Source organism: Phallusia mammillata, chromosome 2 (genome assembly GCF_965637545.1).
Source record: "Phallusia mammillata chromosome 2, kaPhaMamm4.hap1.1, whole genome shotgun sequence".
In the NCBI taxonomy this organism is placed as follows: domain Eukaryota; kingdom Metazoa; phylum Chordata; class Ascidiacea; order Phlebobranchia; family Ascidiidae; genus Phallusia; species Phallusia mammillata.
Window position 1 is genome coordinate 12,882,512 of NC_137253.1, and position 14,835 is coordinate 12,897,346.

At 38.0% G+C, this 14,835-nt stretch overlaps 2 protein-coding genes across 3 annotated transcripts; one reads left to right on the top strand and one right to left on the bottom strand.

Annotated features, from left to right (window-relative positions):
* Positions 1 to 3,041: 3,041 nt before the first annotated feature.
* LOC145214465 (leucine dehydrogenase-like) lies at positions 3,042 to 8,293 on the bottom strand. The gene is made up of 11 exons (XM_080082994.1): positions 8,048 to 8,293; positions 7,648 to 7,718; positions 7,364 to 7,440; positions 6,406 to 6,605; positions 5,459 to 5,530; positions 5,233 to 5,383; positions 5,078 to 5,167; positions 4,769 to 5,004; positions 4,524 to 4,613; positions 4,135 to 4,368; positions 3,042 to 3,446 (listed from the first exon to the last, which is right to left on the bottom strand). Exons 1-11 carry the CDS (start codon positions 8,186 to 8,188, stop codon positions 3,270 to 3,272), a joined length of 1,539 nt encoding a protein of 512 aa, XP_079939120.1. The 5' UTR covers positions 8,189 to 8,293; the 3' UTR covers positions 3,042 to 3,269.
* Positions 8,294 to 11,175: 2,882 nt separating this feature from the next.
* On the top strand, positions 11,176 to 14,346 carry LOC145213416 (uncharacterized). Of its 2 annotated transcripts, none has more exons than XM_080081676.1 (13): positions 11,176 to 11,593; positions 11,663 to 11,738; positions 11,808 to 11,885; positions 11,954 to 12,055; positions 12,152 to 12,249; positions 12,313 to 12,385; positions 12,475 to 12,536; positions 12,614 to 12,783; positions 12,885 to 12,958; positions 13,019 to 13,137; positions 13,362 to 13,461; positions 13,520 to 13,652; positions 13,809 to 14,346. In XM_080081676.1, the coding sequence occupies exons 1-13, from the start codon at positions 11,579 to 11,581 to the stop codon at positions 14,233 to 14,235; spliced, it is 1,527 nt and encodes a 508-aa protein (XP_079937802.1). In that variant the 5' UTR covers positions 11,176 to 11,578; the 3' UTR covers positions 14,236 to 14,346. The 2 variants fall into 2 exon arrangements, with proteins under 2 accessions (XP_079937802.1, XP_079937803.1); XM_080081677.1 differs by having other exon boundaries at positions 11,811 to 11,885.
* Positions 14,347 to 14,835: the final 489 nt, after the last annotated feature.

Consider the following 14,835-nt stretch of genomic DNA (forward strand, 5'->3'; position numbering starts at 1 on the left):
TTGTGGGCCTTCGATTTAGGGCACTTGTTGGAACACTATCGCAACAAAGTTACTTGCATTTGAATTTACGTATGTGGAGTTTGTTTGTTTGTTGGAATAACGATTGTGATATAACAATAACATAGAGGTTAACAATACCTAACAGAATTACCAACAATGTGGTTCCCCGACAAAATGTGGGCAGTTTCTGAAAGGGTTGCAGGCCGGATAATTTTGCTTAGCGGGCCGTAAGTTGCCGACCCCAGATTTAGGGCTTCGGGCCAGAAATTAAGTTAATCTCAAGTAGGGGTTCGGGAAGTTTAAGTCCTTTGGGAGTGTAAATCCAATACTTTTGCGACCTTTTTCTTTTTTTCCTAAATTTGGGAATGCAAGCGGGGTTTAAATGCCCATTTGATGATGAAATAAAAGTAAACGGAATTCAGTTCGTTTTCTGTAGTTTTGCCCAGAAATTTCAATCACAAATACGTACAGTTTTAACATATAATGGCAATGCAACAAGCAAAACAAAAAAGCTGCGCTGACCACGTCATGCAACTGCTTGACTATTTGAAAGGATAGTGCTAAATAAAGTTGTAGAAGTAATAAAACATTAAAACAAATTATCTGTCGAGGCTGGAACTCAAACTTCTGTTAATTTTCGACCGTACAAGCCTCAAAAAGTCTCAAAAAAGGCTATAAAAGTCATAGACAACATAAAACATATGTTGAATAAGAATATCATATAACGTGGAATATATTGTAGGTAATCGCAAAGCAAGTATGGGTTGGGTGTTAGTTCCTGCACATCTTCCAACATCATGTCATACCTCAAATCGCTTAATATCATTTATAAAATCTTTATTTGTCAGGGCTGAACGAAATATAACAATCAACATTGGTCTTCCAGCTGCCCATCTTTCCAATCGTAGACGACAACATTCTTCGACCAAATAGAAAAAATCTTCGTTGGGTAATTTTCTGCACCGAACGACGTGATAACGATCAATGCCCATTTACCGCTGCCGTTTATACAGCCAGTGGTCCGCCAGAGCCACCCTGTGTACATTAAAGGCTAAAATTCTAAAATGTATTTCATCTACTGTAAAACGAAACCGTGTTTAAATTCTTGTGGAAACTGACACTGTAGTACAGTGGTTCCCAAACTTTATCGACGAATTTCCTTCTTAACAAACAAAAACATTTTTGTTCTTCCCCACTAGACTATAACTTAGAGCAGGGGTTCCCAACCTTTTTACGACCTCGTACCACTTGGACACTCCGTACTGCCACGCGTACCACTTCTTGCAGAACAACTAATTTGATCGAATAATCTTTTATTCGAAGAATAATATTGGCCTACTAAAATAACACTAAAGCACCACAACTGAATTTAATGAGATTCTTGTTACATGCATTTTCGCTGCTTGACATGATTAACGCCCGCTGTGCCACAGCGTTGTACGGTTTTTCAAAACAACTGTGCTTCTTGTTGACATTGACATGGCCTGTATTTTGAAGATCGTAATGATACGAAACAACAGAAATAGTTACGTAACAATAAGAATAGTCTTGGGAAAATTTATTTGTAAACATAACCAGACAAACAAAATATGAAGTTGTGAATCCAGGTTTTTGTGAAAAAAAAACGGAATCTGCTCGCGTACCACCCGAAAAACCTTCGCGTACCACTAGTGGTACGCGTACCACAGGTTGGGGACCCCTGACTTAGAGTAACTAGATGCTAAACCATACAAAGTTCATTTAAAATCGAATCTTTTATCATCTCCACAGTTTATTTTGCCAGAGCTAAAGTTTTTATTTACAAACCACACGTATACTATATACATTAAAGTAAATTCCTTCCAGACTGGGAACCACTACTTTATAGTCAATCATGTAAAAATTGAGATAATTAATTTTACAAATTATGTAAAAGTAATGTTGTGATTGGAAACACTTAATTGGCTGATTCAGTCCTGGCTCTTAGTGCCTCATACATTTCGCCTAACTGGCAGTTATCACAAGCTTATGACATAAATTTTCTAGGCATTACCCTACGAAATTCTTCAGGCAGTAATCATTCCCAATGCCTTGTACGGCGGTTAAGGCGCTGTTTTTCATGCACCTTTCCACCAAGTTTTCAACCTGGGTGCCGCGACAACAAGTGCCTTTTGTATTTTGATGGCAGTGAAAACTCATAATTATTACGTGCGTAATTGTTATTACAATGATAACTACTGACATTTTAATCTACTTTGCCGAATTAAGAATTAAAAATATATATTTTAAGTCTGAATACAACACTCGATCATTCACACCTTGCCACTTTGTGTCGCAAAATATGTCTCGTATAAGACCTAAACAAGGTGACACTGGCCCATATACCGACATAAAAACGTGTTTCGAAACAAATATTAATTTTCTGTGGGAAGTTTGTTGGGAAACTCTAGGAATTGAATCGAGCTATTATTGTGGTTGCACACATCATAGCAACGCCACATTTAATCGATTTTAATTTTACGTCCACCAGCACCTTGTAAAACTCTACGCCTATGTGGACCTTCATTTTGGTGCGGCACCAAATTTCAGATACGTTTTATGAACCAGAAACCCGTTGGCCTGAGAAAACAAAACAGCAAATTTGTTTAAACTTAAAAAAATTGTCAACCAAATTACTTGTGCTAGGAATTTTATAAGTTTCATGGGGCTCAAACTACAAATAAAGTCAAGTCCCTATTATTTCAAGTTTAAAGACAATTTAAGTAAAATATTTATTCTAAGTTCGTAGCCTAACAAATGTTTCTTGCTGTGAATAATGTAAACTTTGGTTGGTGCAAATTAAGATTAGTTTAGTAAGGATTCTGAATAAATGGGCCCTTATTATTAAATACATAATGCTTTATAATAAAAATGTTAAAAAATATGAGCAGACTTTAATTTTAAAATCTATTTTTATTTATGCTTTAAGTTTAAAACGAATTTAAGCGTTTTTTGATTTTAGGTTCCAAACCAAAAAAGGTTAGCTTCTCGGCAGGTGTGCACCTCGTCTTTCAGCTATTTAAATCAAGCGCGCTTCTTTGTTTATTGTCTATTTAAAGGTCATACGAGCTTCAAAGTAGAAACGTTCAAACAAGCGGTTTCTTGGGAGCTGCCATATGCGAGTCATAGATATAACAAAATATGTAATGAATAGTGGAAATTTCCTACGAGGTATATTAAAGATATAAAAAACTGTCCTGTAAGATTGTATGAAACAAACATGCTGATAAATAGTAAATTGTGCTATAGGTTCATCCACGATTTTGCCATTTGGTTTCGATGAGCGAGCGTATGATTTCTATGGAACGGTGTCCCCAGATGGGATGGTTTTCGCGACTGAACTTTTCAGCCAGTTCCTCGGCCGCTTGAACCGAAGTAATTCCTTTGTCCCGCGATTTTTCAAGGATGTGCATTACTATCTGGTAAACCTAAGAAGCGCAAAACAATTCAAATTGGCTGATGGTTAGAAATTTTGTTTAGGGGAGGAAAAAGCTCAATTTACCCGAAGCGTGTTTTTCAGTTTTGACAGAATGTACTTCGGGATCCCCAGAACAATTTTCTCTTTAAAAAGTGACACTAAGTATATATAGCCCAATGCAGTGGTCTCAGTTTTTTATATTTTTTTCGCAACGGTCTCTTTACCATCATGTCGTGGACTCGCGGTCTATAAAGCTCAAGTTTATTTCAGCAAAAGCTTGAGTTGACATTTATTGGTTGATTCTTTATTTTCCACCGCATTATATGTGCAGAATTTGCCTAGTTTCAAATTTAAGCATAACAACAATCCAGAGGCAGTTAATGACACCACATATAAAACAAAATCCATTACGATTGCGCGAACAATTTCATTTTTGTAAGTTGTCATGGAAGAACGGGTGTAGCAATGTAGATTGTCCATTTATATTTATACTTATTTGGTGGCACGATTTGACATAAGAATGTTCTAGATTCTAGAAAGACTTTAAGCTCTTAATTAGCAATCTCAAAAAATTGCATAACGGACCGCTCAGGGACAGCAGAACCCTGTTTGAGAACCGATGATATTGCCCCAAACACTAACAGAAAACGAAATGCCCTTGATCCAACCATTTCTATACACTTATTTTCATCACTCACCGAATTATCCCAATCCCTCCCCAGATGTTGCTTCACATATTGATCGTCTGTAACGTAACCATAGGTCTCATTTGCGCAGTTCACAATTCCCATACGATTGGCAGCAAAGTCCACCACGTACGTAATCCCTCTTTGATCCAACAAAAGATTATCTTCAGGTGTTGCCAGTTGGTTATTGGCTGCACCACATACTATCGGAGCTTGGATCTTTTCAATTGTTTGCTTGTTTAAAATCTGAAAAGCAAGTTATGCTATTTCAAGCAAAATGTTAGATAGCTGGATTAAGGCTGAGCGCAGTTTACGCATGTTTTTGACAAAAGGTTCGAACCCAGAACGCTCCCGCGAGAACGAATCCCGATCAAGGTTTTTTTTTTATTAAGGCTACTTACGCCACCAAGTGCACAGGGAGAAAGAATGTCACACGGTTCATGGAGTATGCTGAGGTCATCTCGTGCCGTTTTCACCACACGAACTTGTGTCTAAAAACATTTTTGAAACTTAAGCATGTTTGGTAATGGTGGGTTTCGTTTCACAGATGAACAACCAAACTATAAACAAACTTTTCGCAGTCTACAAATCCAATTACGGTTCAAATAGGTTTGCTAACTCTCCTGCATCGAACGTAAAAACGTACATTATTCTTGTATTTCTCTACGATTTGTTGAAATCGGTCTTCGTCACATTCGCTCGCCACGATTTCACCCGCTTCCCGGTCCAGTAACTCGTCGATAATGATTGTCGCCACGTGACCAGCACCCTGAACGACAACTTTTTTGCCTTTGAGATCTCCCATGTTACGAAACGCCAGGGCTGCCTCCATTGCTCGTACGACACCGCGACCTGTGGCATCGCTTGGGTTACCTGAACCGCCTGAATAAAGTTGATACTTTCAGTATATAACATCCAATGATTTTGGGGTAAGTAAGACGACATGCTTTATTACCCAACTCTGGCGAGATACAGGTGACAAATCTTGTTCTGTCGTGGACGTGATCAAGGTCGCTCACGGTCAAACCGACGTCTTCGGCGCCAACTAGTGTAGGAAAAGATGTTGTCAGACAAATAACATGAAATAATTACAAGTGAAGATTTTCGTACTGTAGCATCCATTGATCGAAGTCAGAAAATCGCCGTAATCGTGAAAGACGTCGCGACGCACGTCCGGATCTTTATTATTGGGCGGGGCGTGGATTAAACCTTTCCCACCGCCGCTCCAGAGGCCAGCGAGGGCCGATTTGTGTCCCATACCCTAAAACAATTGACATATTTCCAAACTGTGCGTTCACCATAAGAATTAGAAAAATGAAACTGTTTGGTAGTTTACCGTGCTCAGTCTAAGTCCGTCTGTGAGAAAATCCTTCATGTTTGAGTAGTTCCACATACGAATCCCTCCACACTAAATAATGACAGTGTAAATGAAAGCAAAAGTCTTCAGATTAATTTTTTCCTAATACGGATGGGATTAAACCCGATAATCTGTGTGTTTTAAGTGTCAACATTGGTCAAATTTGTGAGAGCATTGTAGATTTTGTTTTCAGTGAAATATGAATAAGAAATTCAGACCAAAGCGGATTTGCCAAAAACAGAAAGTCAAAAGCTTTGAGCCTTGGAAGCAACTTAGAGTTTGGAGACTCACATGAGTCCTTGATATGTTATTGTAATTGAGCGAACATCATACCACATACAAAATTATATGCTAGGTTCATTGATATGGATTTTTATTACGTTGATAAATAGTCATGCTGAAGCAAAAATAGTCACGTGAAAAAGGTAAGAAACGCTACAGCCCTATACAGAGTTGCAAGTCGGGCCGGGCTTTTCGGGCCGGGTTCGGGTTCGGGCCGGGTTCGGGCTTGGGTATTTGTGAGAAAACGGGCTTAAAACGGGCCTAACTTTGCGTTACGTGTCCGCCATTTTCAAAAAAAAAATCTGCTAAGTAATAAGTCTCTGGCTTTGACCTAATGCCCACCCTACTTTAAAACGTATTGTTTACGCCATTGTCTACTATTGTTCATTGTGTTTGTTGTCTTTCTCTTTTTTCTTTTTCATTTGTTATTTGGGTCCCAGCATAGGCCTGTCAATCAAAATTTCGGGCCTAAACGGGCTTCACAAAAACGTTTCGGGTTCGGGCCGGGCTTCGGGCTTATACTTTCGGGTTCGGGCCGGGTTCGGGCTCAGATTTTGGGCCCGCTTGCAACTCTGGCCCTATATACTTAAATTCCTTCATGACCGGTGAGTAAGTCCATGAATGAATAAAAAATTAAAGCTTACAGCTTGTCCTCTGTTAGTTCTCCAAACAAAAGCTCCCATCAGGGCATTGGACCGTTTTCCGATTTCCAAGAAAACACATTCATGTCCCCGGTAATTAATTGCATCGGCCTTAAAGTGTTCGCATATTTCGTTCAAAGACACATCTGATGCAAAGGGTACACCCCGCTTCTCGTCAAAGGCGAAATAAGCACGGCGAGCACCTGCATAAATGAGTAAGGACAAGAGGGAACGTTAAACTCTGGGAATCCCTGTTTTTTTAAGGTGCTTTAGAATTTAGATCCATTACAGGAAATATAATTTTTAAGTTTTTTTAAAAAAAATTAAGTTTCAGAAAAGCTTAGTAATCTAGAATATTGTAGCGCAGTTTAAACGAATCCGGAATAGAATCTATATGTTTTTCACTTATCTGAAACGTGAGTCAATCAACAAAAAACATTTTAATACAAATTTACAACATCAAAACAAATTTAACAAAGTGAAATTGTATCATGCATTAAAAAATCATTCTAAAAATGCTGAAGTGACATTCTAGTAAAGGAAATTATCATGGGAAGTTATTTAACAAACATGACAATTATTTAACACCCCAACAATTTTAACAAATATACTGTCTGTGCGTGTGTGCATTTCGCAAAAACCCAAGCAGTTATTGGAAAACGACGCCGGTACGTGTGTTCCTAATTGCACAATCGTGATGTAGTTTTTGAAGTTTTTTTTTCAAACCGAAAATACGTCGATGAGTTTCGCGAACGGTATAAAGTTTATACTATAAAGCGAGTATTCAAATATTATGTTTTAGGATTCGACTGCAGGATGTGAATAATTGTCGATTCACTATTCTATATTGTCCATCCCTAACAATACATCCTGCAGTGTCATATGTATTGCACCATACATTACGAAATTTTTATATTGTCAAATCAAAATGTTGTGGAAAGCCATGGAATTGTCGAGGTACCCGTTTTTGTTAAAATTGCCTTGAAATCTTCAGGCGTGGCGTCGAGAAGTCCTTCTTGTCCATGTTTTGTTGAACTCCTGAATATCATAAATGTTTCAAGAAGAATGTTATAGGCATTTAGTACAAATAAACCCACAGAAAGTTTAAATGTAAAACGTACCCTCAGGCAAAACCTGTGTAACTTTTCATGTTCAATGTTTGCTTTCATGCCTAAGGCTTTATGTGTAGTTCGAAAATTTGGGCGGTGTCAGAAAATTGGCCAATGGAATTGCATTAAAACTTACTTGCGCGTGATAGATTGAAAAGGCTCGATTGCCGAACAGGTTGACCTCGTCGAATAAGCGGCGAAGTTTTTCTGTTTTGCAAAAAAAGCTTAATTTTCCAAATGCTTTTATTTGAGGCTTTTAATAAAACAGGTAGGGGACTTAATGGTAGTCACATCAGTAGCAAACGTTTTTCTTAAAGTGATATTTTTGCCGTTTGATGAAATCTATAATCGCTCAATGGGTGCTACAGCTTGGAAATAATGCAAGCCCTGCTACAATATGTTGAAACATTGCTACCCCGTGTTAAATTACAATAACACATTGACAATACGTACATCCGTCATCGTGTAAATTCAAAAAGGAAAGAACATAACACCACGCAAGCAAAAAACAAAATAATGGAGATTAATTTATTCACCTTGAAATGAGATGAAAGCCTATTGTTTTCTAATGATACTGGTTTTCCACACAACCCACTATAAGTTGTTACATAAGAAGCTAGCTGCCTTGCAGGCGTGCGCAGGAATTGAGCCCCGCCTCCAACTAGAAGCCTTGCCATTGGTCAACACTCTAAAGCCACTTGCCGATTTGCTATGGTAAAGAAATGTAGACTACGAACTTTATAAACAAGAGCAAACAGTATCCTTGCTAACTTTGCCTACCTTTTAGCTACAAATGCAAAACACTGCAAGATAAAATTAATTATCCCAAACAAAACAAGCAAAATATGCAGCATGTGATAAATTCTAAAATGTGTTCCGTTTTCAACCTCGCCTAGGCTACATTAGCCTCGCCTTATTCCTTTGAGGTATAAACCGGTACATAGTTGGCTGCACAAAGCTGTTGGACCTGAATATGACCCTTTTTCTATTTAACCTCCGCAGTCAGCTGTGACACTAAACCACTGTAACCACTTGTGGATGGCCATCGCTTGTCAAATTGCTGGGCTATAAGTATGCAACGTCACACAAGCTTCCGTTATACGCCGGTTGTCACGAATTATGACGGCAAAAGGCTCAATCGCATTTTTTTGCCGGTTCGACGATAAATGGCGTGGAGATCTTTACGCGTCCCGGTTTACATTTTGACCACGACAAGCTCAAAATTTGCATCATCCTAACAAAATTCTATAATGAAAACAGCTTAAATACCGTTTAGCTCCAATAGCTCAACTTGTCAAATACAAAAGAAGCTAAAAGAAAATCGTGGTATTTAGGCTGGGCCTACACACGCCGTTTTTTTTCAAAAATTAAGCTCGTGATTCGTACCACGGCTATTTTACATCAGCTATTTGTTTTCTGTATGAGATCCAATACGTTTGTTAACAGGGTATGTGAACCAAACAGCATATTTACCAAACAAAATGGCAATAAGTACAAATCAAGTTTTTAATAAATGTCACGTTTAATGAGGCTATATCAGTGGTTCCCAAACTATGCGCCGCGGCACACTGGTGCGCCGCCAGATGTCATTAGGTGTGCCGCAAAAAATATTGAAATTAAAATCAATCAAGTAAAGTAGTAGTACCAGGTGCTTAGACCACTAGGCCAACATGCTCCACGTCTCTGAGATGTTCAACTAGGCCAGGGGTCGCCAACCTTTACTACTCAAAGAGCCACTCGGACCAGTTTCACGTTGTAAAAAAAACACTGGGAGCCACAAAGTCGTTTTAAAATTTAAAATAAAATGCAAAACGTTTTTAGTCTTATGACATTCGACTTTTTTGTTGTTGTTTAGCTAGTGTTTCATTGCATATTAGACACACTGGTATACTAGTCTTGTCAGCAGAGAAAACAACTTTACGTAGCGTTGCATATTCTGTTTTTGCAGATTTGTATTCTATTGTTAACGCGTTTGTTACGTAACAATTAACAAACAGCTATTGTTACGCGCGCACGCACACTGCAAACAAAAACAGTATTGTCTCATATTGCGTATTAACCTGCGCTCCGCCAGTTTGCCTCTTTCAGACTTCACGTTTGATGGTATAGAGATGGGGTTGCAGGTAACTACAACAAGCGAGTACAGTCATGCTACTGCACTTCAATTTTCGTGTTCGACTTTTGTGTTCAGCATAATCGTCACATAATTTTTATTCAAATGTACAACATTTGGTAAATTCAAAAACTGAGCCGCATCAGAGGGATCAAAGAGCCGCATGCGGCTCCGGAGCCGCGGGTTGGCGACCCCTGAACTAGGCTATTTAACTATGAAAGTGGCCTGTATAGCGGCTTTATGACCTCATAGTTAGTGCCTTTGTCAGCTAAAAAAATTATTCAAATGTTCGAAGTGCGCCAAATAATTTTTGTTTTTTCTAAAATGCACCTTAAAAGAAAAAAGTTTGGGAACCACTGGGCTATATATTGGTGTCGAAAAGATAAGGACACCTTAGATATAAAAGTATATTTGTGTAAATATTTGTTTGTGCTTGTTTTTACCCAAAAATATGATTTGGCAATAAAAGTTGTCTGCTTTGGAGAACAACCAGATCAGGAATTTGTATTGCTTGAGTAATCACGAATAGTAAACAGCATGAATAATTGTGATAGTAAGAAAACGTTTCGTTTCAAAACTTTTTGTCGTGGTAATGTATTTCATAGAAAAACAGCATGGAAGCGAGTTTACGTTGTTATGCTTGCTTTAGCCTTATTAAAAATACTAGTTTCGTTTCACTATTGCATTCCTAAATATTGTGTTCTCGGATGTGCCTTTACAAGGGGGTGGGCCTGTTTGCAATGAACTGGAAAAGCATAAGAAAACACACCAACAGTTCACATTTCACAAGAATGTTCCAGTCTGCAGAACATGGCAGTTCCCGACGAGATCTCGTGCGTGAAGGACCAACATGTCCCGCGTGCGCGCGTGCACGACCCGTAAGTTCGCGTGCGAGGCCAAGTTCAGCAGGCGCATAGCAAGTAAAAGAAGTCAAGACAGGCCAATTAAACGCATTTGGAGCGAAATTTCCGCGTGCAACCCCCCAAAATTGGCGTGCAAAAATTTTTTTTTTTTTAAATAATTGCGCGTGCAGCTGCCACACTCTGCAGACTGGAGAATGTTGATGCACTGTTTTGTTTGATTGCCATTTATGTAAATTGGTACTGTGTACTACTGTTTTCTGGGAAAAAAGAATCCTGGTTTATATTTTATAATGAAAGTAATTTTCTTTGTTTTGTGTTAACTGTTAACAGCTTTAAAACAAGTATATAATAAACTGTTTTTGTACAGAGTTGTTGTCCTTAAATATATATTTGTGAACTGCTACTAAACTTTTTCAACACCATGGGACGCCGAAGGTCCAAGCGTAAAGCACCACCAAAAAAGAAAATGACTGAGCCTCTTGAAACATTGTTTGCATGTCCATTTTGTAATCACGAAAAATCATGCGAGGTTAAAATGGACAGAGACAGAAATACAGGAATGGTTTCATGTACAGTATGTATGGAGGAATACCAGACAACTATTAACTATTTGTCTGAACCAATAGACGTCTACAGTGATTGGATTGACGCTTGTGAAACTGCTAATCAAGATTGAGACCAAAAACAATCTTTTGTTATTGTTTCCATTATTGTGGTTGTCAGGATATTCACACTGTTACTTGAATGGAAGACTGTTTTAAACTGTCTGTTATTATTGCAAAATGTCCTATATTTTGGTGCTTAATTTTGGCAAATGCTTGTTGTTCAGACGAGATTAAACATATTGCAACTGTTAGTAACTGCTCAAATTTGTGTTTGCCAAATGTGTTATTTAAGCTTTAAACATTGCTGCAATCATGGGTCATTTAAAGTGGTGGTAAAAGTTGTGAAATATGGCAAACTGTAGAGATACAGTACTGTCAATTTTCTGCAAATTTGTTTTGATAATACTGACTGCCTTGTTTTATTGTTTGTTTTAACAGGACACATGTAAATGCAGTTTTAGTAATATTTTACACAGTGAATTTAAGATGGCAAATAGTGAGGTAAATATTGGTTCATTTGATATGGATTTTTTTCATTTGATGTGTCTTAAAATTGTTAATTTGGTTTAGGTGGAAAGTATCACTAATGGACTTGACCGTTGCACAAACTTGCTAAAAGACTTGTTGAATGAACCTTACAGACATGGTAATTTAAGTACAGTAAAATAATGTGCTTTGGTGCATTGTAATTTAATAAGCTGTTTTTGTGTATTAGTAGAACCAAAAGTACCTCAACCTAAAGCTAGGAAAGAAATAAAAGTTGGGGAAAAAACACACACTAAGCCATTAAAAGGTATTCTGTCTTGCACATTCATTTTAGTGCTGCATTTCCATAGTGTTTTTTGTGACTTTTTTGCATAGTTGGAGTCAAAAAGTGTTGGAACTATGGTGCAAAAAAGCCTCCTGCCAAAGGTGGTAAACAAGTCAGTAAGCAAGCTGGAAAAAACACAAAACGAGTTCAAGGTATATTTTTACATTGAAATCATTACTTTATTATAGGTACTTGTTTTATTATTTGATAAAAGTTGCAAACTTTTTAAGCAAAACCTGTGTTTTCAGGAAAAACAACAAGTTTTGATGAAAACTTGCCATCATCAACACCAATTGTTACTCCAATTAAAATGGAAAAATTGCAACGCAAAGCTGATGCTATCTCTGTAAGTTTTTCAAAAAGAGCATGCACTATTCCACCTTTCACTTCTTAACCTTCATTGTTTAAGATTACATCATCTCAATGTAGTTTAATTGAGCTTCTTCAAGAATACAACTCCTCCCAAATCCCAGTAAAAGAAGGTATGATAAACAAACTAGGCAAAAATGTTGGTTTGTTTAAGACACCTAAAACTGAACCACAGCAAGTGTTCTTTGCTATTTGTGTTTAGGGAAAAATACACCAGCTGATAGCACACTGAAGGCATCTGGTGGTGTTGAACCTATAGCAAAGGTTATTTTGCATTTAAAATTAAAATATATTCCACTTCATACATAGTAGGTGGTGTAAATATTTTAAATGTTTTGTAGACTCCCCAGCCCATTCATATTCCCACCTCCAACAGCATGGAAGAAAAACCAGTCAATATTCCAGAAAAAAGTGGAGGGTCACTAGGAAATTCGTGGAAGGAAACTTTTTCACCGCAGGTGGATCAATCACGTTTCCAGCTGCTACAAAATGAAAACATCATGTTACATAAGTATGAACAAAATTTCAGGAAATTCCACTGACACATTGTCAAATGCTTTTATTGATAGCAGTGTTTTACATAAGACTTTGTGATTGTGTTTGTATGTTTAGGCAATTGCAATTACTGAAAGAGGGATTTTTAAAGAAGGAACGTGAGAAGAAAAATGAAGACATTAGTCTTGAAGGTGAGTACATTTCTGGGTCGGTTGAAGTCACCAAACTTATGATGTATGTCTTCTACACAGTGGCAACACTCCAGTGTCAAAATGCAGCATTGGAGCAGAAACTGAACGAAATGAGGGCAACATCTGAGCGCACGAGTAAAGTGCAAAGGGAGGTTCAGGAGTTGAACATGAAACTTCAGGTAAAGTGTTTGAATGTCAGCTAAGTTGTCTTTATGGCTGGTGCTGCATTTTGTTTACTGAAAGTTTCTCAACAGACACTACTGATTCTTCCAACAAACACCATAAATTGTTGTTTTATAATTGTCTCCTGATTTGTAAATTGTTAAATTTTGTCAAACTCTGGCTTCAAGGTCTTCTGTCTTCGTGGTTGTAGTTTCCTGGTAAATAGTGTTTCTTATTTCAGGAAGAAAATGAAACCTTGCATAAAGAGTTGAACCGCAAAGAAGATGAACTTGCCATGAGTGGGAAACTTTTTACCACAGAAACTGAGCAAATTAAGCTTGGTAAGTTGTATGGATGGTTTGTTCAAAAACTCGTTTTAAGCATTTTTGTTTTATGCAGATGTTGGGGATGCTTTGGAAAAAGTGGAACTCCTGCGACAGAGTCTGAGTGAAACCGATGAGGCAAATAAATCACTGAGTCAGGCTTGCAAAGCCAAGGACATGGAAATTCAACGTCTGACAGAACTTAACAAGTAAGTTCCAACATCTTTAACAATTTAATTTTAAGGACAAATGACTGAATGTTTTTCATGAACTTAAATCATCAGTTATAACTTCATCCACCAAGCAACGAGCTGAGTGACTCAATTTTGAAGTACAAGTATTATAACTGATTATTGTTTTTCAAGGGGTCTACAAAGCACAGTTTCTCGTCTGCTTGAAGACCTGAAGCGTCCATCACTGGTGCCAATGGTACCAAACTCAGACGGCAACCTTTCCACAATTATGCTTAAAAGATTGGACGACATTTTATCTGTGCCTATAGCAAAACCCTCACCAAGACGTTACGTCCCGCCTTCCCCAAGCGATTTAGCTTTTTCCCTACCGAGAACGCCGATACCGTTTGATGCACAAACCTCAGATAGACAGTTCTTTTCCCCAGTTTCAAGTGTTAATACATCGATAGCAGTTTCACCGAACGTAACAACAACGCCTACGGCTTCTTCGTCAATGGTTTCAGTTAACACTTACGCCGAAAACGAGTTCAACGCCGGTCTTGCAGCTCTGGATGCAGATATTAAGCGTCTACAAGACAGTTTAAGGATCGAACCTTGATGGTGATGGAGATTGTGTCTGGCGTTTGTGCAATACGATTTAAAATGTTAGACGTGTATTGTGACTGTATTTTGTATTGCAAGTTTGTTTCTAATACATTTTATTTTAGTACTGAACAGAAGTTAGTACAAGTATTGTGTACTCGACAGTACGAAGTTAGGCTTTCCGGAAAGCGAGAGTTTGAAAATACAAAACAAGCGGGGCTCTAATTTGCCAAGCATTTTTTCCGATTAGGCAGTTTTACACATTATCCAGATTCTGCATAACCTTACACGTTGTAATGCATCTATCTACCATGGCGGAGGTGGTGATATGGTGCAAATGATCGCGGGGTTTTCAGGGAAGATTTAAAATGTTTAAGTACTTCACTACTCAGCATACACGCTCATATACATTTGCGATACTGCCTTAGGGTAGTAGCATCGCTTATTTTCGTTCAATCTCTGCTCTACTTTTAGTGGCCACAATATAAACCGGAGGCGAAAAGATGTAGGAAACGGTATAAGTCTTGTTGTTTATACGAAGGATAGAGCAAGAGAAAGGTCTTTGTCTTTTAATTCAACAACACGCAGGTTTGTTTGCAGTAACCTTGTTAACTGA

What these genes read in the sequence shown, in the direction of transcription:
- LOC145214465 (XM_080082994.1), bottom strand. Translation starts at nt 8,188, where the DNA reads ATGGCAAGGCTTCTAGTTGGAGGCGGGGCTCAATTCCTGCGCACGCCT. An exon ending in TTTCAATCTATCACGCGCAA is followed by an intron (nt 7,441 to 7,647) that starts GTAAGTTTTAAT and finishes TATGATATTCAG; the next exon opens with GAGTTCAACAAAACATGGAC. An exon ending in CTCCCTGTGCACTTGGTGGC is followed by an intron (nt 4,369 to 4,523) that starts GTAAGTAGCCTT and finishes CTTGCTTTTCAG; the next exon opens with ATTTTAAACAAGCAAACAAT.
- LOC145213416 (XM_080081676.1), top strand. An exon ending in GCAAAGCTGATGCTATCTCT is followed by an intron (nt 12,250 to 12,312) that starts GTAAGTTTTTCA and finishes TCATTGTTTAAG; the next exon opens with ATTACATCATCTCAATGTAG. An exon ending in CCAAATCCCAGTAAAAGAAG is followed by an intron (nt 12,386 to 12,474) that starts GTATGATAAACA and finishes ATTTGTGTTTAG; the next exon opens with GGAAAAATACACCAGCTGAT.